Source organism: Sus scrofa, chromosome 13 (genome assembly GCF_000003025.6).
Source record: "Sus scrofa isolate TJ Tabasco breed Duroc chromosome 13, Sscrofa11.1, whole genome shotgun sequence".
Taxonomy (NCBI): Eukaryota; Metazoa; Chordata; class Mammalia; order Artiodactyla; family Suidae; genus Sus; species Sus scrofa.
The window spans coordinates 134,849,544-134,872,851 of NC_010455.5; the positions used below are offsets into that span (position 1 = coordinate 134,849,544).

Sequence of the window (23,308 nt, forward strand, 5' to 3'; positions counted from 1 at the left end):
TGTGTGTGGCATATGGAAGTTCCTGGACCAGGGATCAAATCCAGGTTGCAGCTGGGACCTGCACCGTAGCTGCAGCAACACTGAATCCTTTAACCCACTGTACTGGGCTGAGGAATGAAACCAAGCCTCTGCAGCCACCTGAGCCAGTGGAGTAGGATCCTTAAACCACTGCACCACAGTGAGAACTCTTTAAATGGGGATGCTTTTGAGAATAAAAAGGGCTCTGCTAATAATTAGGTTAGGACAACAGGTGTAAACCAGGACTGCCCTGGGCAAAGTATGTCAAACATGGTTGAAGAGAATATTTGAGCTGAGATCTGAATAATGAGAAACCTGCACTGGAGTCAACCTATGGGGTCAAGGAAGAAAAATGTTAGAGAGGCCAAACTAGTTTAGTCGGCAAGCTTTGGGGAAAGATAAGAACCTGAAAATAAAGGAAAAATAAAGTCTAGAACAAGGAAAGTAAGTATGTAATAGGAATTGGAAAAGGGTGGAAAGGTGGGGCTTAAAAGAGAACAGGGAAAAGGGACTGAGTTGGGGCTCCAGGATAGTCATTTCATTCAGCCAGTACTTCATGTTTCTCTTGTGGGAGGCATTGGGGTTATAGAAATGAACAACACAGATTAAAGTATTGCTTTGACAGCCGTTGTGAAACTCTAAGGGCCCCATTCACACCGTGCTTTTCTTTTCTTTTGGATCTTGTGTTCAAGCAGACAGCTAGGAAACGAGCAAACAACCTGGGAATTTCAGATGGTGCTGTCTTAAAGGAAATAAAGTACAGTGGCATGAAACAATGATGTAAGAGCTTCTATAGATATTTAGTGGGGAATCTGGTAAGATGGATGGTAACCTTTCAGGTTTGGAACTGTAGGTAGGTTTTTAGAGATCTAACTTTGAGGAGAAGTTTCTGATTTGGTGACATTTTAGGTAATTTCTCTTTTTACGGAATCTTGTGAAATGATGAACAGATTGAGTGGAGTGTTGTAATGGACTGACCTGACAGAATGTTTGGTAAGCAAAGGTTGGGATGGTGATGGATTACATTTTATATGCCCTCTAAGTGGTGATCAGCAATAAATAATAAATTGATGGTATTAAGAAGTGTGAGATTCAGAAATTTCAGAAATTTCTCTGAATTCAGAGACTCAGAAAGTATGAGATTCAGATTTCATTTTCAGCAAATGAAAATTTTTTGCTGATGGTTTGTATGTAATTTATTCCTTAAAGAATCTCATTCGTTTTGGGGGGAGCTTTTTGTTTTGTTTTGTTTTGTTTTGTTTTTTAGGGCCACATCCTCGGCATGTGGAGATTCCCAGGCTACGGCTCGAGTCAGAGCTACAGCTGGTGGCCCTACACCATAGCCACAGCAGTTTGGGATCCGAACTGTGTCTGGGACCTACACCACAGCTCACGGCAACTCAGGATCCTTAACCCACTGAGCGAGGCCATAAGGACCTGTGTCCTTATGGATACTAGTCAGACTTTGTTTCCACTGAGCCATGACAGGAACTCCAAGAATCTCATTTGTGTGTGACTATAAAGTCATTAACACTTGGTGTTTAGTAATTTTAATTCACTTGAAGAACATAGGGAGTAATATGTGCCTTAAATGTACATGTACCTTAATTGTAAGGACTTTGACATGCATTAGCTCCTTTGTCCTAGAGATGTAAGACAGGTCAAGAGTTGCTAAAGTACTGATTTTAGAAATAAGAGAGTCCCCTGAATTCAGTGAAAATTAACCTTTTTAGGTATTCTTTTCTTTTTCCCTTTTTAGGGGTGCACCTATGACATGGAAGTTCCCAGGCTAGGGGTCAAAGTGAAGCTGTAGCTGCCGGCCTACGCCACAGCCACAGTAGCACCAGATCCTTAACCCACTGATCCAGGCCAGGAATTGAACCCACATCCTCAGGAATACTAGTTGATGCTTAACCCCCTGAGCCACAACAGGAACTCCAAGCTTTGGATGTTCTTGATAGGTCTTTGAATTTCTTTTGGTCTGAAATTCTAGGAGGCTGAGTTTTTGGAGTGAAGTGACATATTTGATGAATTTTTAAAAAATATTCTTAGCTAGGTAATCTAGGGAGTCCTAGTAATTTTGTTTTGTTTTGTTTTATTATTTTGAGAGTATTCGTAATTCAGGCTTAGAAGTTGGAGTAATATAAAATGTTCAAGCTGATTGGGCTTTTCAAAACCAAACTACACTATGAAATTGCTTCCTGATTGAGCCGCCTTTTATGAAGCCTATAATTTTTGTGCCTTGGTCAGAAAAAAGATTTTTTTAAAAATGAGAACACAGAATGGGAGGATTAGATTTATATATATATTAAGTATAAATTTTACAACAAAATTATTATTTAGTGTTGATCCCTCTCTTTCGTTTGAAAGAAGGTAGAAGTAAGTAAGTAAAGGTAGTTGAAAAGTTGTAACATTTTCTTTCCACTATAAAGGAATTGATTTGATGTCACCTTGCTTGTTTTAATTTGGCATAGATATTTCCATGTTTCTTTTCTAAAATACTTATCATGAAAATGAGAAGAACCAATGTACATTTGGTTGAGATGCTACCTGAAAACAACCCTCAGTAATTCGTAGGCTTCAAAACAGTTTTATTTACTTTATGTATACAGATTATTGTTTTTCTTGATTTGGAGAAAAAGTAAACTTTTTTTTCCACACAACCTATTCTGAGTTATAGTAATGAAGAACTATGTGCCTGTTAGCATGTTGGTGTTTACAGTTGCATTGCTTTGGTATTGTAGAATGCCATGTATTCAGTTTAATTTATAATGTTATTTTTGTAGTGTTTTAAAAAATAACTACTAGGCTGTTTGGGGGGGGTTGTTTAATGTGTTTGAAACAAATGATATGAAGAAAAGTATACTTGAGCATCTTAAAACTGAAGGGAAAATAAAACTGTTTGGATTTATACCCTGAAATGTAATTGTATTAAGTGAATAAATTATTTTTTCCAGGCAGACTCCAGGTTAAAAGCGCTTAATGCAACATTCAGAGTGAAAAACCCAGACAAGTAAGGTTTTGTTTTAATAACAGTTACAATGTTGTTTTGAATGGTGCCTATGAGTCTATTTAATTTTTCATTTCTGAATGTATGCACTTTATTTGCTAAATATTTAAAATAGTAATTCACATTAGTGAAATCCTTTTACACTCTAAAACTGATTTTGAAATTTGGTATTTTAATTGGGATAAGGGTTGTAAGTAATTGAAGCTTTAGAAAATTAAACCACTATTTTTTGCTAGATGGATTTATTAAGTGTTGATGAAGGTATCAGAAGAATGAGAAAAGTAATTTTAATTTCATATAAAAGTTTTTCTTACATGACTTTGCTTGTCAGATACGTATAAAACTAAAGATACAATATATTATCTATTTTAATAATAAACTATCTACTTTGAACACCAAGAAAACTTCATGGATAAATGTATACTGGTATAATACTTTCATGGAGATTTATTTACATGACAGTTACCTGACTTCATTAATGTCAGTTTGCTATTTGTGAGAGAGCATTTCTATATTAAAGGGAGCTGGTGTATTCGGAAATAGCTTTCCTTAGGATGGGATCTAGGTATTTTTTAAGGTTTGGTTTTGCACTTCTCTGAATTTGGTGACTAATTGTGGCTCTTCATCATTATTGTTATTATTATTATTTGCTTTTTTAGAGGGCCACACTTAACGGAAGTTCTCAGGTTGGGTCAAATAGGAGCTGCAGCTGCTGGCCTATGCCACAGCCAGAGCAACACCAGATCCAAGCCGTGTCTGCGACCTACACTACAGTTCACGGCAATGCTGGATCCTTAACCCACTGAGCAAGGTCAGGATCGAACTAGAATCCTTATGGATTCTTAACCCGATAAGCCACAACGGGAACTCCCTAGGCCCTTCATTTTATGGACCGTTACTTGGTGCTTGGTTTAGCTATGCTCTCCAGTTAGAAATGTGCTTAGGGGGATGAGGCTTTTCCATTTTTGGCCACTAAGTTTATGAGATCTGTTTAAAATTTTTCCAGTCAGGCCTTCAGCATTAATTTCTTTCCTTTTTTTTTTTTTTTTTTTTTTGGTCTTTTTTTGCCATTTCTTGGCCCGCTCCCTCGACATAAGGAGGTTCCCAGGCTAGGTGTTGAATTGGAGCTGCAGCCGCCGGCCTACGCCAGAGCCACAGCAACGCAGGATCCGAGCCGAATCTGCAACCTACACCACAGCTCACGGCAACGCCAGATCCTTAACCCACTGAGCCAGGCCAGGGGTCGAACCTGCAACCTCATGGTTCCCAGTCGGATTGGTTAACCACTGAGCCACAACAGGAACTTCTCAGCATTAATTTCTATATGGTGTAAATTCTTGGCAGACAGGGGCCAAGTCCGATAGCCTGACTTTATCAGCCATAACACATTAACATGATGCCTCTGGTTTTTAATATAAAATTTGAATGTAAAATGTAAATATTTAAAAGTTTTGGTAATTAGGAAATTGTGATGGTAACCATTGAGATTTTTATTTTATTTTTTATAGACTTTATTTCCTAGAGTAGTTTTAAGTTCCCCAGCAAAAGTGAGTGTGAAATACAGGGGTGTTCCCATTATGACACAGCAGAAACAAATCCAACTAGTATCCATGAGGATGTGGGTTCAATCCCTGGCCTTGCTCAGTGGTTTGGGGATCTGGTGTTGCTCTAAGCTGTGGTGAGGGTTGCAAATGTGGTTTAGATCCCACATTGCTGTGGCTGTGGTGTAGGCTGGCAGCTGTAACTCTGATTTGACCCCTAGCCTGGGAACTTCCATGTCACAGATGCACCCCTAAAAAGGGGGAAAAAAAGTGAGTGTAAAATACAGAGCTCCCATTTGCACAGCTTACATTTGCACAGCTGACCCTAGACATGTGCAATCACCCCATTATCCCTCATCAGAGTGGTACATTTGTTGTGATTGATGAACCTACATTGACTCATCATTATTTGTCCCTAGTTTACATTGGGTTCACTCTTGGTGTTAAATGGATTTGACAAATGTATAATGACATATATGTATCATTATAGTATGATACAAAATATTCTCACTGCCCTAAAAATCCTCTTTGTTCTGTCAGTTTACCCCTCCCTCCCAATAGCCCTGGCAACCACTTATCTTTTTACTGTATCCATAAGTTTTGCCTTTTCTAGAACATTGTATCATGTAGCACAGAGCCTGTTTAGAAAGGCTTTTGCTATTTAATATGCATTTAAGTTTCCACTGAGGTTTTTATAAGGGTTATGATGACATCCATGTTATGTAATAGATGTTCCCTAGGTTAAAAACTAAAATTAAAAACTAAAATTATGTAACCCTCCAATAATAGCTTTGGAGAAGCTAAGCAGCAAAGTTTATGACATTGATGAATGTACATTCATTAGAGGAGCATGTAGACGAGACAGCTTTTTTTTCTCCACATATTCAGCATGTCGAAGTTCCCAGGCCAGGAAACAAACCTGCACCAAAGAGCAACCCCAGCAGCTGCAGTGACAATGCTGGATCCTTAGCTCAATGAGCCTCAGTGAACTCCTAGGTGGCGACAAAATATTTTAATATTAGTATTTTGTCAGTAGAATTTTTTTCTCTTTTGGACTCTCCGTAGCATATGAAGTTCCTGGACCAGGAATCAAATCCCAGCCACAGTTGCAGCCTACACTGCAGCTATGGCAATGTGGAATCCTTAACCCACTGTGCCTGGCTGGGGATTGAATCTCTGTCCCAGGGCTGCAGAGATGCTGATGATCCTGTTGCACCATGGTGGGAACTCCGAATGTTTTTTAATTTAATGAAAAATATTTTGTCAGTTAAGTCTTTGTCTTCCCTTTTCTGATCACCAGCTTTCTAGATTGCTAAATTTTACTTAATACCCATGTTATATAATAGAATTTTAAATGTGATATGGCCAGTAACATAACCAAGTTTTGCTCCTGAGTTCTTGTTAAAGTGTATAATTAACGTGGAGTTCCTGCTGTGGTGCTACAGGATCAGTGGTGTCTCTGCAGTGCCAGGACACAAGGTTCAATCCCCAGCCCATCACAGTAGGTTAAAGGATCCGGTGTTGCTGTAGCTGTGGCATAGGTTGCAACTGCGGCTTGGATCTGATCCCTGGCCCAGTAACTCCATATGCCACAGGGCAGCAAAAAATGAAAACAACAACAACAGCACTGAAGCTATATAATTAATGTGTAATTAGTAATAGAATTTTTTTGCCTTAAGTTCTAGATAAGAGAATTATTTGTATTAGTCAGTTTTTTTGGCCACGCCCACAGCATGTGGAAGTCCTAGGCCAGGGTCGAATCTACATTGCAGCAGCCACACAAGCCATTGCAGCAGCAATGCTGGTTCCTTAATCTACTGTGCCACAAGGAAACTCCCCATATCAGTCATTGTTATTACAGATTCTTAATACATAGAATCTCTGTTCCAGGTCTAGTTGACCCAGTAAATTTTAATTTTTATTTAATTTATTTTTTATTTTTTTTAGGGCCGCACCCATGGCATATGGAGGTTCCCAGGCCGCGGGCCTGCACCACAGCCACAGCAATGGAGGATCTGAACCTCGTCTGCAGCCTACACCACAGCTCACGGCAATGCCAGATCCTTAACCTACTGAGTGAGGCCAGGGATCGAACCCTCAACCTCATGGTTCCTAGTCAGATTCGTTTCTGCTGTGCCACGACGGGAACTCCTACCCAGTAGATTTATTATTGTTCAGACCATTACTGAAATAGTTTATATCAGTAAAATACCTTCATCCTGTTCTTTCTTAAAATCTAGAAAACCAGAAATACTGTTTCAGAGGGATTGCCAAAATACCTCCTTCGTGTATGTTTATCTTTCTTCAAACTAGACTCTTAAAAGCAGTGAGAAGGAGGACCTTGAGTCTTCTGCTTTTATGTGGCCATATTTGGCTCATTTTTAGATGGTAGACCAAGTGATCAGTAGAATGTATGGGATGAAAGAGAGGGGAAGAAAATACAGATAGCACCTAGGTTTTATTCTTTAAACTGCTAGGGAATACAGAGGAGAGAGATTTGATGGGATGGGGGAAGATAATTTGAACTTTGGATATGTAAGCAAGTACAAATGTCCGCTAGTCAATTGGCTTTATAGATCTGGCATTTTAGAGAGATAGGTATTGAGCTAGAGATAGATATTTGGAATTCATTGGAATATAGATCATAACATTGAAGCTTTGTGACTGACAGGTTGCATAGTGTGTGTAGATTGAAAGATTGTTTGTAAGATGGGTGAAGACCGAGGGTGGAACCCGAAAGAAGCCAACACTATAGGGCATTTTCTAAAGTGTAATATGAGGATTACCAACATCTTAAATCCTGTGAGTGCATTTGTTATAAATTCATGCTCCTAATTCCCACTGCGGCCTCTGTATCCAGTTGTGCTGGTTACTCACGCCCCTCTTTTACTAAGAGGCCTTCAGTTATGTTTTCAGCAAATACTTCAGGAGTTCTTTGCACACTCAAGTTAGTGGTAGAAGAGATGGGTGAAGGAGGTGTCTTGCAAAGGAGACATTAGGAGTGACCAGAGAATAAAAGGAAGACAATGAGAAAATAACACTGATGTCAAGAGAACAAATTTTTGAAGAGGGTGACATTGCTTGAACAGCAGTGGTATCAGAAGTATCAGGTCTTTATGGAGAATGGGGGATATCATATTATACAAAGATTACTGAGCACCATGAAGATTAAGGTTAGAGACCATGAGTTTATGGTTGCATAAGATTTTTTTTTAATGGAGATTTTGTTTTGTTTTTGTTTTGTCTTTGCCTTTTCTAGGGCCGCTTCCTCGGCATATGGAGGTTCCCAGGTTGGGGGTCTAATCAGAGCTGTAGGCGCCGGCCTGTGCCAGAGCCACAGCAACGCAGGATCCGAGCCGCATCTGCGACCCACACCACAGGTCATGGCAACGCTGGATCCTTAACCCACAGAGCAAGGCCAGGTATTGAACCCGCAACCTCATGGTTCCTAGTTGGATTTATTAACCACTGAGCCACGACGGGAACTCCTAATGGAGATTTTTTTTAGTACTATCAAGTCTTTCCTTTTTTCTTTGTTTTCAAGTAATTTTCATGCCAACATATTTTATCTGTACCTCAGTTCCATAAATTATTAGGTATGACATCTTTTCTTTGCCTTAAAAATATCTCAAAAAGTATGGTTATTTTATTTTAGAACTTTCTGAGTTTGTATCATTATGTAAATATTTAAGGGTAACATGTGGTTAAGTAGAATCAGTTTCATCATTCCTAGGAACTGCTGTTTTGTCTTTCAGTTTTTGACTTGTTTTCATGAGAAAAATGATGTTTTGTTTCCTGTTCCAGGAGATTTACTGAACTAAAACACTACAGTGATGAACTGCAGTCTGTCATCTCACATCTTCTTCGAGTCAGAGCTGTAAGTAGGCATCAAGAGCTTTTTTTTTCTTTCTTTTTTCGCTTTTTAGGGCCGCACTCACGGCATATGGAGGTTCCCAGGCCAGGGGTCAAATCAGAGCTACAGCTGCTGGCCTACACCACAGCCACAGCAACTTGGGATCCGAACTGTGTCTGGGACCTACACTGCAGCTCACAGCAATGCCAGATGCCTGACCCTCTGATCGAGGCCAGGGATCAAACCTGTGTCCTCATGGATTCGTTGGATTCGTTTCTACTGAGCCACAATGGGAACTCCCCCCAGGAGCTTTTTGACAGACATTTATAAGGAAGCACATTTCATTTAATCACTGTTTAAAGTAGTGGAAGGTATTTATGATGAGTAACTGATTTTTATATCCAAATTTGGTGTGTTCATCATCTGAATTGCATTTTTTTTTTTTTAATGTGAAATGTTTTCTGACATAAATAACCTGACGAATTTTAGCCTATTGTTTTCTCCGTGGTTTGTTTATAGTTGTCTTGCCAAATGGCCTACCATTTCAGTGTTGGAATATAATTAACTATATGTAGGGGTTTAGATCTGCTCTATTTTGTCAAGCTTTGTTTTTTTGTTTTTTTTTTTAAGGGTTGGTGAATATATTATATTAGGCCTTACGGCGTCTGTGCTCTTAAATTCTACTGTATAAACTCATGTAGGGTTATGATCTGCCATGACAAAAGGAGCAAGAAATCTAGGAATAATGATTGTACTTAACCATACTGTTTGGCTGTAACAGGGAGAAAAATATTTTGGGGTAAGTTAATGTGGTTCCTGAAAAATGTTGTGTCACACTCTGGTCCTTTGGGTTAATCTAAAGGAAACCTTAGAACTTGCCGTAAAGGCTTTGAAAGATGTTGCGTTACCAGGTCTAGAATCATAATGCTGATTGAAATTATCCTGAAATATATTATCTGGTATTTGTTTTAATGAAAGGGTCTACTAGTAAGGGGTGAAAATCAAGGGCAGTTTTAGATGCAGCTGGATTGGCCATGTGATATTGTTGAAGATGAGTGTTGGGACATGGGAGTAAATCCTGCTATTCTCTACTTTTTTTAGTATAATGATTTTTATTTTTTCCATTATAGCTCATTTATAGTGTTCTATCAATTTTCTACTGCACAGCAAGGTGACCCAGTCACATATACATGTACACATTCTATTTTCTTACATTATCATGCCCCATCAGAAGTGACCAGATATAGTTCCCAGTGCTATACAGCAAGATCTCATTGCCTATCCATTCAAAGGCAGTAAGTTTGCATGTTTTAACCACAGATTGCCAGTCCCTCCCACTTCCTCCCTCTTGGCAACCACAAGTCTGTTCTCCAAGTCCATGATTTTCTTTTCTGTGGAAAGGTTCATTTGTGCCATATATTAGATTCCAGGTATAAGTGAAATCAAATGGTATTTGTCTTTCTCTTTCTGACTTCACGTAGTATGAGAGTCTCTAGTTCCATCCAGGTTGCTGCAAATGGCATTATTTTGTTCTTTTTTATGTCTGAGTAGTATTCCATTGTGTATATATATACCACATCTTCTTAATCCAGTCATCTGTTGATGGACATTTAGGTTGTTTCTTGGCTATTGTGAATAGTGCTGCAATGAATATGAGGGTGCATGTGTCTTTTTCAAGGAAAGTTTTGTCCTGATATATACCAAAGAATGGGATTGCTGGGTCATATGGTAGTTTGATATATAGTTTTCTAAGGTACCTCCATATTGTTCTCCATAGTGGTTGTACCAGCTTATATTCCCACCAACAATGCAGGAGGGTTCCCTTTTCTCCACATCCCCTCCAGCATTTGTTATTTGTGGACTTATTAATTAATGATGAGCATTCTGACTGGTGTGAGGTGGTACTCATAGTAGTTTTGATTTGCATTTCTCTAATAATCAGGGATGTTGAGAATTTTTTCATGTGCTTGTTGGCCATCTGTATATCTTCTTTGGAGAAATGCCTATTCAGGTCTTTTGCCCATTTTTCCATTGGACTATTGGCTTTTTTGCTGTTGAGTTGTATAAGTTGTTTGTATATTTGAGAGATTAAGCTCTTGTCAGTTGCATCATTTGAAACTATTTTCTGCCATTCTGTAAGTTGTCTTTTTTTTTTTTTTTATGGTTTCCTTTGCTGTGCAAAAGCTTGTCAGTTTGATTAGGTCCCATTGGTTTGTTTTTGCTTCTATTTCTGTTGCTTTATTCTCTACTTTTTGTATGTCTAAAGATTTTTATACGTATAAAAAAATATAATAGAATTTAAGCCTTCCAAAATAACCTCCTATTGGCCTAATTTCCTGTGTAACCGGAGTACTACAGGACTCCTTCAATACTTTCTAGGAAAAGAAAAGGTACCTGTGATAATTATTAGGTTTTGGTCAAAGAACTGGGTATTGGAAAAGACTGTGGATTGATGAGATAAAATTTCTAGGCCTTTAGTTGCTTTGAAATTACCCAGGCTTATTAGGCAGCAGTGCTTGTGGGAAGTGGAGGTGAGGGAAACACCCCAGAAGACTGAAAGGATGCTGCTTTGTTTTCTGGGCTAGAAAACTTGGAGAATCAACTTAAGAGGTCTGGCTGATTATGAAAGCTGTCTTCTCCTTAAAGGCTTCAGCCAGGGGCAGGGGCACACTGTAGAAAGCATCATTTTAGCAGGAAGCTTAATAGTTCTGGGAGTCTCGAGTAGGCAGAAGTACACTATTAAGCAGTCACATGACTAACCCCAGGTATTGAGAGGTTGTCTCAGAGGAAACTAAGGGGCAAAGTAGAAAAACCAGCCAGAAAGAGATTTATCAGAAATATCGAGATGGTGAATGGAACAAAGTGTAACAGTTAAACACTCAGAAAATCCAAGCAGAAGGAATAAATTTAAGTGAGATCTAAATGAGGGAGGAAGTAATTGTCATTGTTAGGAAACTGTTCTATAGATCATTTAGCCTGCAAGAAGGTATGGGCAATTGCTTCTGTAAAGCAAATTAGGAAACTGTCACAAGTCAAGGTAGGATAGTGATTATATCTGGTTTTTTGCTGAACGTGTGCACGTGTGTATATACATACATATATATATATATATATTTTTTTTTTTTTTTTTTTTTTTTTTCTTTTGACCACCCTGTGGCATAAGGAGTTCAGGGATCAGATCCGAGCCGCAGTCATGACTTAAGCCACAGCTGCAGCAACACTGGGTCCTTACCCCACTGTGCCGGTCTGGGGATTGAACCTGCATCCCAGTGCTTCCAAGACGCTGCCAATCCTGTTGCGCCATAGCAGTTTGAAACTCCTGAAAGTATATTTTTGAATATGATTAATATTTAATAATCCTTAAAGACTATGAGAAAATTTAACTGTAATGTTTTTTGGTTTTGTTTCTTTTTTTTTTTTTTTTTTTAGGGCTGCACCTGCCGCATATGGAAATTCCCAGGCTAGGGGTTGAATTGGAGCTATAGCTGCCGGCCTACGCCACAGCCACAGCAACGCAGGATCTGAGCCACGTCTGTGACCTAAACCATGGCTCATGGCAACACCGGATTCTTAACCCACTGAGCGAGGGCAGGGATTGAACCTTCATCCTCATGGATGCTAGTCAGGTTCATTACCCCTGAACCACAATGGGAACTCCTAATTGTGATGTTAAAGGAAATTTTTAAGTCTCCCACATACCTTTTTTTTTTTGGCTGTGCCTATGACTTGTAGAAGTTCCTGGGCCAGGGATTGAACCCATGTCATAGCCGTGACCCAAGCCACTGCCTTGACAACATCAGATCCTTAACCCACTGTGCCACAAGGGAACTCCCACACAAATATTTTTGTATTTCTTTTTATTTTTTGTACACTCCACTTTAGCCTTGTCCTTCTAACTATTCTCAATCATGCTAAACTTGTTTCTGCCCTAGGACTTTTATTTGTTCTTTTCTGTGCTTATACCATTCTTCCCCCATGCCCCACCCTCAGGATCCTCTATTGGCCTTTTCTTTTTGTCATTCATTTATTGGCTCAAATGCCTCCTGAGAGAAATCTTTTCTGAGCTTCTTATGTAAAATAAAATGCACTGTTTTTTTTTGTTTTTTTTTTTTTCCTTTTATTGTTTTTCCTGTCATTTCCCTGTCATTGCTGTGGTCCTTAGAGCAACGCAGACATTGTATCTTGTACTCATTTGTTAATTATCTCCTCTACTAGTGTATGGGAGCCCCCAAGAGTGGAGGCTTTGTTTTGTCACTCCTAAATTCCTAGAATAATGCCTGACTCACAGTAGGCACCTGCTCCACATTCACTGAATGAGATGAATACATGTATGTATGTGCTAACACTTTATGTTAAAAAAACAAAAGCCATTAAGATAAACTGCTTCTTGAATTTAATTAATAACTAACCAGGGAGAACTGGTTAGTAACATATATGTGACAAGAACCTTTAAAAAAAATGGCCTTGTCCTCAGAGAGCTTGTAATACATGAGTAAGAGTATTCTAGGTATAGATATTTATCCTGAACTTTATGAAGGCTTCAGATACTTAATTGTCATGAAAGATAGCTTGAGCTCTTCAAAGGAAAGGCAGCATTTGATTTGTGAGTCGAATTGAAATTTTGACTGTATAAGTGAGATGAATGCCAGTGAAGAATGCAGAATAGCTAAAAATCTTAATTCTTTTAAAAAATTGGGCAAAAGGCTATTTAGTCAAGGACAGAAACTGAAAAGTAAAAATGGAAGGTTAGAGCCCATCACTGACAGAAGTCTGCAAACAGCAGAGAAAGTGCCACCAGGAGGGCCTTTCTGTAACATTCAAAGTGTCAAGAGAAGAAAGCTTAGACACTTTTGGATAGATGATGAATTGTTAACACACTAAGAGAAAATAGAATTATTTGTCTTTTCTGTATAGGAGAATTCTTTTAAAAGTAGATAGGGAAAAAAATAAATTACAGGTTGAAGAGTTAAATATTTAAGATGTCAAAACAAAACAGCTAGAAAGGGTGAGTGGCCTTAGACTGAGAGGAACTGGACTTAGAACTTCTCTCTGCCATTTACCAGGCCCTTTAGGCAAATCTAGTAACCTTTCAGAGTTTGTTTTCCTTGCTGGAAAATAGGAATATCTGCCTTGTACGTAGTAGGTACTGCATAAATAATATTTGAGTGAGTGCATTATTCATAGGGTTGTGGAACTCAAATGAGATAATTTATGTTTTGTAAACTAAAACAAAAGGAAAATAATACTAATATCTAATATCTACTTACTGTTGTAAGCCAAGCTTATTGTGTTATTTTTAGCTAATTCCCACAATAGCCTTTTGAAGGTAAGTACTATTTTTGTCCCCATTTTACAAATTAGGAAGCAGAGGCAAATGAAGTTAAGTAATTTGCCTAATGTCACTCTGTATGTAGATATGGAGAGCCAGAATTTAAAACTTTGTCTGGCTCCGTTAGCCATGCTTTTAACTATCTGCAAATGCTGTATTGACAAAGGACGCGAATTCAAGTAGATTGACAGAGAAAAGAACTGATTTACTTTCTTTCTCTTTTTTTTTCTTCTTAGGGTCACAGGTGTGACATAATAGAGGTTCCCAGGCTAGGGGTCAAATTGGTGCTGCAGCTGCCAGTCTGCACCACAGCCACAGCAACGCCGGGTCCGTGCATCGTCTGTGACCTACAGCACAGCCCATGGCAATGCTAAATCCGTAACCCACTGAGCGGGCCAGGGATCAAACCCGTGTCCTCATGGATATTGGTTGGGTTTGTTACCACTGAGCCTCAATGGGAACTCCAAGAACTGATTTTCATTGAGCCACCTTGCTTATTGCTAGGACTCTTACAAATGTCATCTTCTATAATCCTCACAGAGTCATATGATGAAGGTCATTTCTCCGTTTCCAAGAAAAAGATGTAATACTAAGTCTAAGAGTAGTTTAGTGAATTCTCCAAAGTCAAATCCTAAATTAAGAAGGAGCTGGAATTTAAATTCACATTTGTCTGACTCTAAATCCCTTATTTCCTATGGCCATGTTAGCTTCCTCTCTAGGGGAAATAAAATCTATTTATTTAATATATTTGTGGCACATGAAAGTTCTTGGGCCAGGGATGGAACTTATGCCACAGCAGCAACCCAAGCCACAACACTGACAATGCTGGATTCTTAACCTGTGGTGCCACAGGAGAACTCAAAAGAGAGGGAGGAATGTTTAACTCTGCTGGTATTCCAAAAATGTAAATTAGAATTATTGAGATGCTGTTTAGCATTTAGTTTGAACTTATTTATAAGATGGTAATATCTAGTTTTGGTGAAATATTTGTTAATAGTGGCAGTGAAGAGTATTACATACAGCTCCTTTGTGAAAGATTTTGGCCGTAATATTAAAAGCCTTAAATCTTCTCATCATTGCTTTAGGAGATAATTCAAAAGAAAATCTATGTGTCTGGATTTCAAAATAAGATCATCTAGTATAATGTCATAAAACTTTGTGTCCTTTTCAACATTTAATGCCCTACTGCTTCAGTGAGGATAGAGAAGGCATTCTTACTGTAGTTCCAAACGAGATCTGGGAAGGATGGTAGGCTGATTTTGTAAAATTTCTTCTGTTGCCATAGAATTTGCCAGGTATCAGTCCTCCCTGTCGAGATGATCAGTTTTCAGAAAGAAAGACTCGTCAACAGAAATGAAATTGAGTGGCAGTCTAAATCATGGATATAGCCCCTTTTCCCTGGCACCATGATTGTTGATTACTGACGACCAGTGAATTTATTCTGGTTTCCAGTTTTATTTATTTTTTTATTTTTTGTCTTTTTGTCTTTCTGCTGCTGTTGTTGTTGTTGCTATTTCTTGGGCCGCTCCCTCGGCATATGGAGGTTCCCAGGCTAGGGGTTGAATCGGAGCTGTAGCCACCGGCCTACGCCAGAGTCACAGCAACTCGGGATCCGAGCCGCGTCTGCAACCTACACCACAGCTCACGGCAACGCCGGATCGTTAACCCGCTGAGCAAGGGCAGGGACCGAACCCGCAACCTCATGGTTCCTAGTCGGATTCGTTAACCACTGCGCCACGACGGGAACTCCAGTTTTATTTTTTTTTACTTATTTTTTATTTGTTATTTTTTTGGTCTTTTTGCCTTTTCTAGGGCCGCTCCCGTGGCATATGGAGGTTCCCAGGCTGGGGTCTAATCGGAGCTGTAGCCGCCGGCCTACACCAGAGCCACAGCAACGTGGGATCCGAGTTGCGGTCTGCAACCAACACCATAGCTCACGGCAATGCCGGATCCTCAACCCACTGAGCAAGGCCAGGGATCGATCCTGAAACCTCATGGTTCCTAGTTGGATTCGTTAACCACTGAGCCACGACGGGAATTCCCTGGTTTCCAGTTTTAATAATTCATGCTTTATTTTTCTACCATGTTTGTCTTCACCCTAGAAATGATCATTTTTGGTCTGAAATTTTAATTTGTCTTTGCTTCATCTTTTTTCTCACTGCCTAATGATCTAGGTCCCAGTCATCTCATGTTTTGGTTGGCTAGAACAATTTGTTTCCATGAGTAGTTCATACCAGAAACATTGCTGGTCCAGTAACAACTTCTGAGTGGCTCTTCGTTTCCTCATTCACCAATAGAATGGTTCCTTGTGTGGTTGTTCACCTTTCTGGAGTATAAAAACTCTTGCCTCTTTTTTCTTGCTCTGTGTACCAAAATATTTTCCAGAGCTCTAATTATGATGATAGAAACTCCTTTTGGATCAGCTGCCAGGAGTGATACACTTTAAAGGAAAAGGAATTTAAATACCTGGTATTCAAAACTTTTTCTGGAACATTTATTTTGGATATGCATTTTGTACTTAAGTTGCTTCTAGTTTTTATTCTTATACGGTTATTTAATAAACACATTCCTGCTATGCTTCATATCTTACATAGGTGATATGATGCTCAGCTTTCTGGAGGAGGTTTGATCTTTAAAAGGATCTATAAGATTTAGTAGTCTAGAATGGCATTTTCCATTTTATATTCTTTGGGATACCAGTGCTGTAAGATGTTCCCTACTGCAAACCATCCTTCTCTCTCAGTAGTCCTGATTCATGTATGGTGTTAAAGATCCAAAAAATCATGCAGGGGAAAACCTGTTAAACTTTTTAATCTCGGTATTTCCCAAGTTTACTTGGCAATGGAACCACTCTATTTATTTATATATTTTGTCTTTTTAGGGCCGCACCCATGGCATATGGAGGTTCCCAGGCTAGGGGTCTAATCGGAGCTACAGCTGCTGGTCTAAGCCACAGCCATAGCAACACCAGAACCAAGTCACGTCTGCGACCTGCACCACAGCTCACAGCAACGCTGGATCCTTAACCCACTTAGCGAGGCCAGAAAGCGAGCCTCCATCCTCATGGATACTAGTCAGGTTCATCTCTGCTGAGCCACGAGGGAACTCCACTGGAACCACTTTAAACAAACAACTTTTTTTTTTTTTTAATTTTATTTCTTTCTTTCTTTATTTTCGTCTTTCTGCCTTTTCTAGGGCTGCTCCCATGGCATATGGAGGTTCCCAGGCTAGGGGTCTAATCGGAGCTGTAGCCACCAGCCTACGCCAGAGTCACGGCAACGTGGGATCCGAGCTGTGTCTGCGACCTACACCACAGCTGACGGCAATGCTGGATCCTTAACCCACTGAGCAAGGGCAGGGATTGAACCTGCAACCTCATGGTTCCTAGTCAGATTCATTAACCACTGCGCCACGACGGCAACTCCAAACAAATAACTTTTACACTCTATTGGACTTTCAAAAAAATAATTGGAAAATAACATCTTAGAGAAATTAGTTTAGAGGTCTGGGGACAACCATGAAAAGTTTCACCCATAATAAAGACTATGAACTTTGTCCTAAAAGTGGAGTCTAACGCAGGGATCAGCAGAGTTTTTCTGAATGCCAGATAGTAAATGTTTTCAACTTTTTGAGTCATATGGTCCCTGTTGAATCTGTTCAACTCTGCTATGAAAGCAGCCATAGACAGAGCTAACTTGAGTGAGTGTGACTGTGTTCCAGTAAGACTTTATAAAAACAATTTGCAGACCTGTGATGTGCTGCCCCCTGGTCTAGCAGTTATGTGGTTAAGGAGAAATGGAAAACATTGTATGATCCTCTTAACGCCTGCTGAGTTTTTACAGTGGTGCATTCAGTTTAAGCTGAAATATTGAAAGAATTAAGATTTATTGTATGGTTAATGCCCAATTCCTCAAATTACTCATGTGTGAATAAAGAATTAGAGGGGTAGTTTATCTTCAGTGTTTACATTTAGAAATTATACACTAGTAATTTTTTTTTAGAGTTTCATGTGAGCTTGGCTTTTGGTCTGCCAGTTCATATCCATAACACTTTGGGGGAAAGTAAAGCAAATTACCATATATGGTGTTTTGTCTTTTATAAAATTTGTGTGAATGGCTAGGTAGTATATGTTTTATCTCAGTGATCTAAACTGTAATTCTACTGGTATTAAAATATCTAATCTAGGGTGTTCCCATCATGGCTCAGCTGAAACTAATCTGACTAGTATCCATGAGGATGCGATTTGATCCCTGGCCTTGCTTAGTGGGTTAAGGATCCAGTATTGCCGTGAGCTGTGGGTAGGTGGCAGACGAGGGTTGGATCTGGAGTTGCTGAGGCTGTGGTATAGACTGATAGCTGTAGCTCTTGATTCGACCCCTAGCCTGGGAACTTCCATATGCCATGAGGGTAGCCCTAAAAAAAAGGCAGAAAAAAAACTTATTATCTAATGTTATTAAAATTATTGGTTAGAAGGAGTTAACTTGATAAAGTAGCATGTAAGTAATATTGTATCTTTGCTGTGTTTCTGTGTAAAACTCTTAATAGAATTGAAAAGTTTATATTCTTTCTGCTGGTGAATTCCACTTTGGGGATTTTTTTTTTAAGGAAACAGCCTGAAATTTAGAAAAAGCATCTCAGAGATGCTTATTTCAACATTATTTATAAAACCGAAAAAACTCGGAATAATTAAATATCTGACAAGGAATGCTTTATATGTTATAGACAACTAGGTGGAATTTTATGCATATATTTAAAGTGGTATCTATTAAAAGTAACATTAACCTGCTAGATAAAAATATTGCCATTCTTGATATAGGAAATTTAAAAACATTAGTTAAAGCCTATATTTGAAGAAGTATGAACGACAACACTAAATTACATAAATATGATGACAGCACTAGGTTTTTTCCCCCCACCCCGTGATGAGACTTAGGGAAATTTAACCTTTTTCTTTTTTCCATAGTTTCCAACTCTAGTGTACTAAGCATATATAGATTTATTTTTTAATGAGGATAAAATCTTTGTTTAAAGTAATCTGTATATAACTTTGACCTAATGGCAATGTCTTTTAAATATTTATTCCAGAGAGTAGCAGATCGACTGTATGGTGTATATAAAGTACATGGGAATTATGGGAGAGTTTTCAGGTAAGCATTATACAAACTTTTATAATAAACAACAACTAGCTATAGTTAGCTTTTGTCTAAGAACTATAATTTTTGAAAATAGAAGTTCCCCTTGTGGCTTAATGGAAATGAATCTAACTAGTGACCATGAGGACACAGGTTTGATCCCTGGCCTTGCTCAGTGGGTTAAGGATCTGGTGTTGCCGTGAGCTGTGGCGTTAGGTTGCAGACACAACTCAGATCTGGCGTTTTGTGGCTGTGGTATAAGCTGGCAGCTATAGCTCCGATTTGACCCCTAGCCCAGAAACTTACATATGCTGTGGGTGTGTCTGGAAAGTAAAGGATTATTTTTTAATAATCTTCTTTAGTAGTTTTCTTTTTTTTTTTTTTTTTTTTTTTTGTCTTTTTGCCGTTTCTTGGGGCCGCTCCCGCGGCATATGGAGATTCCCAGGCTAGGGGTTGAATCGGAGCTGTAGCCACCGGCCTACGCCACAGCCACAGCAACGCGGGATCCAAGCCGAGTCTGCAACCTACACCACAACTCACGGCAACGCCAGATCCTTAACCCACTGAGCAAGGCCAGGGACCGAACCCGCCACCTCATGGTTCCTAGTCAGATTCGTTAACCACTGCGCCACAACGGGAACGCCTCTTTAGGTTTTCAAACTTTTCATTTTAAAGCCTTTCTTTAAAAAATCCAATATATTGAGCACATAAACTGTTCTGAAGCAGTGAACAGTATCTTTTGGCAGAATGCCCAAGAAGATGAAATCACTGTCATATAGAATTAGTGGTTTTTTTTTCTTTCTTTTTTTTTTTTTTTAGTGCTAAACCCATGGCATATGGAAGTTCCCAGGCTAGGGGTTGAATCAGAGCTGTAGCTGCAGGCCTACACCACAGCCACATCAACGCCAGATATGATCCCTACCTGCAATCTACACTGCACTTTGCGGCAACGCTGGATCCTTAACCCATTGATTGAGGCCAGGGATTGAACCCGCATCTTCACGGATACTAGTCAGGTTCTTTACCGCTGAGCCACAATGGGAACTCAGTAGGTTTTCTCTTTCTTTTTTTCTTTGTGGTAGTCTGTAATTTCTGAAGTCTTTCGCAAGATGGTTTTTTCAGTCTTGGGATAATATTTTAAATCAGAATATTTACTTGTTTATATAACTGCATATCTTGGTATTTTGAAACTTCTGTTGATTTTTGTATGTGTTTTGGTTGTGACATTTTAGAAATTACCCAAATCTTCTTGTAAGAAAAATGTCTTTGTTAATGTTCCAGTAAGTCCTTTTAACTGAATTAATTAAAAATAATTCAAAGTTCCTTTGTGGTGCAGCGAGTTAAGAATCTGGCATTGTCACTGCTATGGCTTGGGTCAGTGCCATGGCATGGGTTCGATCCCTGGCCCAGGAACTTCCATATGCTGCGAGTGCAGCGAAAGAAAAAAAACCAAAACAAATTCATCTAACATATTTGAATAGGTAAGACATTTGTATAGCACAAAATTCAAGAGGAGTAAAAGCTTATATAGTGAAAAGTCTCTTTACTCCTTCCTGCTAACCATCCAGGTCTCCTCCTCTGAGGCAACTAGTATCAGTTTGTACGCCTCTTGTGTATCCGTCTAGTAAAATGTAGCACTGTAAATGTGTATGTTAACATACAAACAAATGCGTTTTCCTCTTTAAAAAGAAATCATGGAAAGGGAGCATGTTGTATACATTGCTATGTTCACTTGTTTTATTTTATTTTATTTTATTTTAATTTTATTTTTTATGATCCATTGCTTTTATTTTTATTTATTTTTTTTCCCACTGTACAGCAAGGGGATCAAGTTATCCTTACATGTATACATTACAATTACATTTTTTCCCCCCACCCTTTGTTCTGTTGCAACATGAGTATCTAGACAAAGTTCTCAATGTTATTCAGCAGGATCTCCTTGTAAATCTATTCTAAGTTGTGTCTGATAAGCCCAAGCTCCCGATCCCTCCCACTCCCTCCCCTTCCCATCAGGCAACCACAAGTCTCTTCTCCAAGTCCATGATTTTCTTTTCTGAGGAGATGTTCATTTGTGCTGGATGTTAGATTCCAGTTATAAGTGATATCATATGGTATTTGTCTTTGTCTTTCTGGCTTATTTCACTCAGTATGAGATTCTCTAGTTCCATCCATGTTGCTGCAAATGGCATTATGTCATTCTTTTTTATGGCTGAGTAGTATTCCATTGTGTATATATACCACACCTTCCGAATCCAATCATCTGTCGATGGACATTTGGGTTGTTCCCATGTCCTGGCTATTGTGAATAGTGCTGCATTGAACATGTGGGTGCATGTGTCTCTTTTAAGTAGAGTTTTGTCCGGATATATGCCCAAGAGTGGGATTGTGGGGTCATATGGAAGTTCTATGTATAGATTTCTAAGGTATCTCCAAACTGTCCTCTATAGTGGCTGTACCAGTTTACATTCCCACCAACAGTGCAGGAGGGTTCCCTTTTCTCTACACCCCCTCCAGCACTTGTTATCTGTGGACTTATTAATGATGGCCATCCTGACTGGTGTGAGGTGGTATCTCATGGTAGTTTTGATTTGCATTTCTCTAATAATCCGTGATGTTGAGCATTTTTTCATGTGTTTGCTGGCCATCTGTATATCTTCTTTGGAGAAATGTCTATTCAGGTCTTTTGCCCATTTTTCCATTGATTGATTGGTTTTTTTGCTGTTGGGTTGTATAAGTTGTTTCTATATTCTAGAGATTAAGCCCTTGTCGGTTGCATCATTTGAAACTATTTTCTCCCATTCTGTAAGTTGTCTTTTTGTTTTCTTTTTGGTTTCCTTTGCTGTGCAAAAGCTTTTCAGTTTGATTAGGTCCCATGGGTTTATTTTTGCTCTAATTTCTATAGCTTTGGGAGACTGACCTGAGAAAATATTCATGATGTTGATGTCAGAGAGTGTTTTACCTATGTTTTCTTCTAGGAGTTTGATGGTGTCCTGTCGTATATTTAAGTCTTTCAGCCATTTGGAGTTTATTTTTGTGCATGGTGTGAGGGTGTGTTCTAGTTTCATTGCTTTGCATGCAGCTGTCCAGGTTTCCCAGCAATGCTTGCTGAATAGACTTTCTTTTTCCCATTTGATGTTCTTGCCTCCCTTGTCAAAGATTAATTGACCATAGGTGTCAGGGTTTATTTCCGGGTTGTCTATTCCGTTCCATTGGTCTGTCTGTTTTGATACCAGTACCACACTGTCTTGATGACTATGGCTTTGGAATATTGCCTGAGGTCTGGGAGAGTTATGCCTCCTGCTTGGTTTTTGTTTCTCAGGATTGCTTTGGCGATTCTGGGTCTTTTGTGGTTCCATATAAATGTTTGGATTGTTTGTTCTAGTTCTGTGAAAAATGTCATGGGTAATTTGATAGGGATTGCATTGAATCTAGATACAAATTTATTTAATTAATTTATTAGCGTAACAGGTTATCCATATGTCTTTGGTTGATCAATACCTTAAAAATGAATGCAAGTTACGACAATATCAGCATTATGTGACCTTTTTAAAAGAAGAGAAGCCTGTTGATGTTGTAAACATGTAGACTCTTCCTAGCTAGGACAGGGATATATGTCTAAACAAAGGAATAATGGGAAGAAAGGCAAATAGTATTCAGCTTTCTGTTTTGTCTTGTTCTGTTTTGTGTTTTGCTTTGTTAGGGCTGCCTGTGGGGCATATGGAAGTTCCAAGGCTAGGGGTCAAATTGGAGCTGCAGCTGCCAGCCTATGCCACAGCCCTCAGTGCCGGATCCTCAGCCCACTGAGCTAGGCCAGGAATTGAACCTGCATCCTCATGTATACTAGTCGGGTTCATTACTGCTGAGCCATAGTGGGAACTCCATTTTTTTTATTATTTGTTTGCTTGTTTTTTTACTTGCTGCACCTGCGGCATATGGAAGTTTTTGGGCCAGGGGTCAAATTGGAGCTGTGGTCTATGCCACAGCCACAGCAGCACCAGATCCAAGCTGCATCTGTGACCTATGCTGCAGCTTGCAGCAGCACCAGATCTTTAACCCAGTGAGTGAGGCCAGGGATTGAGCCCTCATCCTCACAGAGGAGACATGGGGTTCTTAACCTGGCAAGCCACAACAGGAACTCCAGGTTGTTTGTTTGTTTTAATAGCCACACCTGAATTCCTGGGCCAGAGATTAAATCCGAGCTGCACTTATGACCTATGCCGCAGTTGTAGCAACTCCAAATGTGTTGTGCTGGGCCAGGGATTGAACTTGTGCCTCCACAGCAACCAAGCCACTGCAGCTGGATTCTTAACCCACTGTGCCACAGAGGGAACTCTATTCAGCTTTTTGAAGTCTGCTGCATGAGGTGTGACTTATCTGCAATTGCTTTTAGATTTATGCACAAGTCAGCCCTAATTTTAAGAATAT

The 23,308-nt window shown here is 39.3% G+C and overlaps 1 protein-coding gene across 5 annotated transcripts in view; it reads left to right on the plus strand.

Annotated features, from left to right (window-relative positions):
- Positions 1-23,308, plus strand: part of SNX4 (sorting nexin 4) — a 79,738-nt gene that overhangs the window by 25,516 nt on the left and 30,914 nt on the right. For 4 of the 5 annotated variants that reach the window (XM_021070204.1, XM_021070206.1, XM_021070203.1 and 1 more), the window contains exons 6-8: positions 2,976-3,031; positions 8,374-8,446; positions 18,837-18,898. In XM_021070204.1, coding sequence (XP_020925863.1) covers positions 2,976-3,031; positions 8,374-8,446; positions 18,837-18,898 — 191 coding nt within the window. The remainder of the gene's footprint in view (positions 1-2,975; positions 3,032-8,373; positions 8,447-18,836; positions 18,899-23,308) is intronic. The other variant, XR_002337866.1, reaches the window with a different exon arrangement.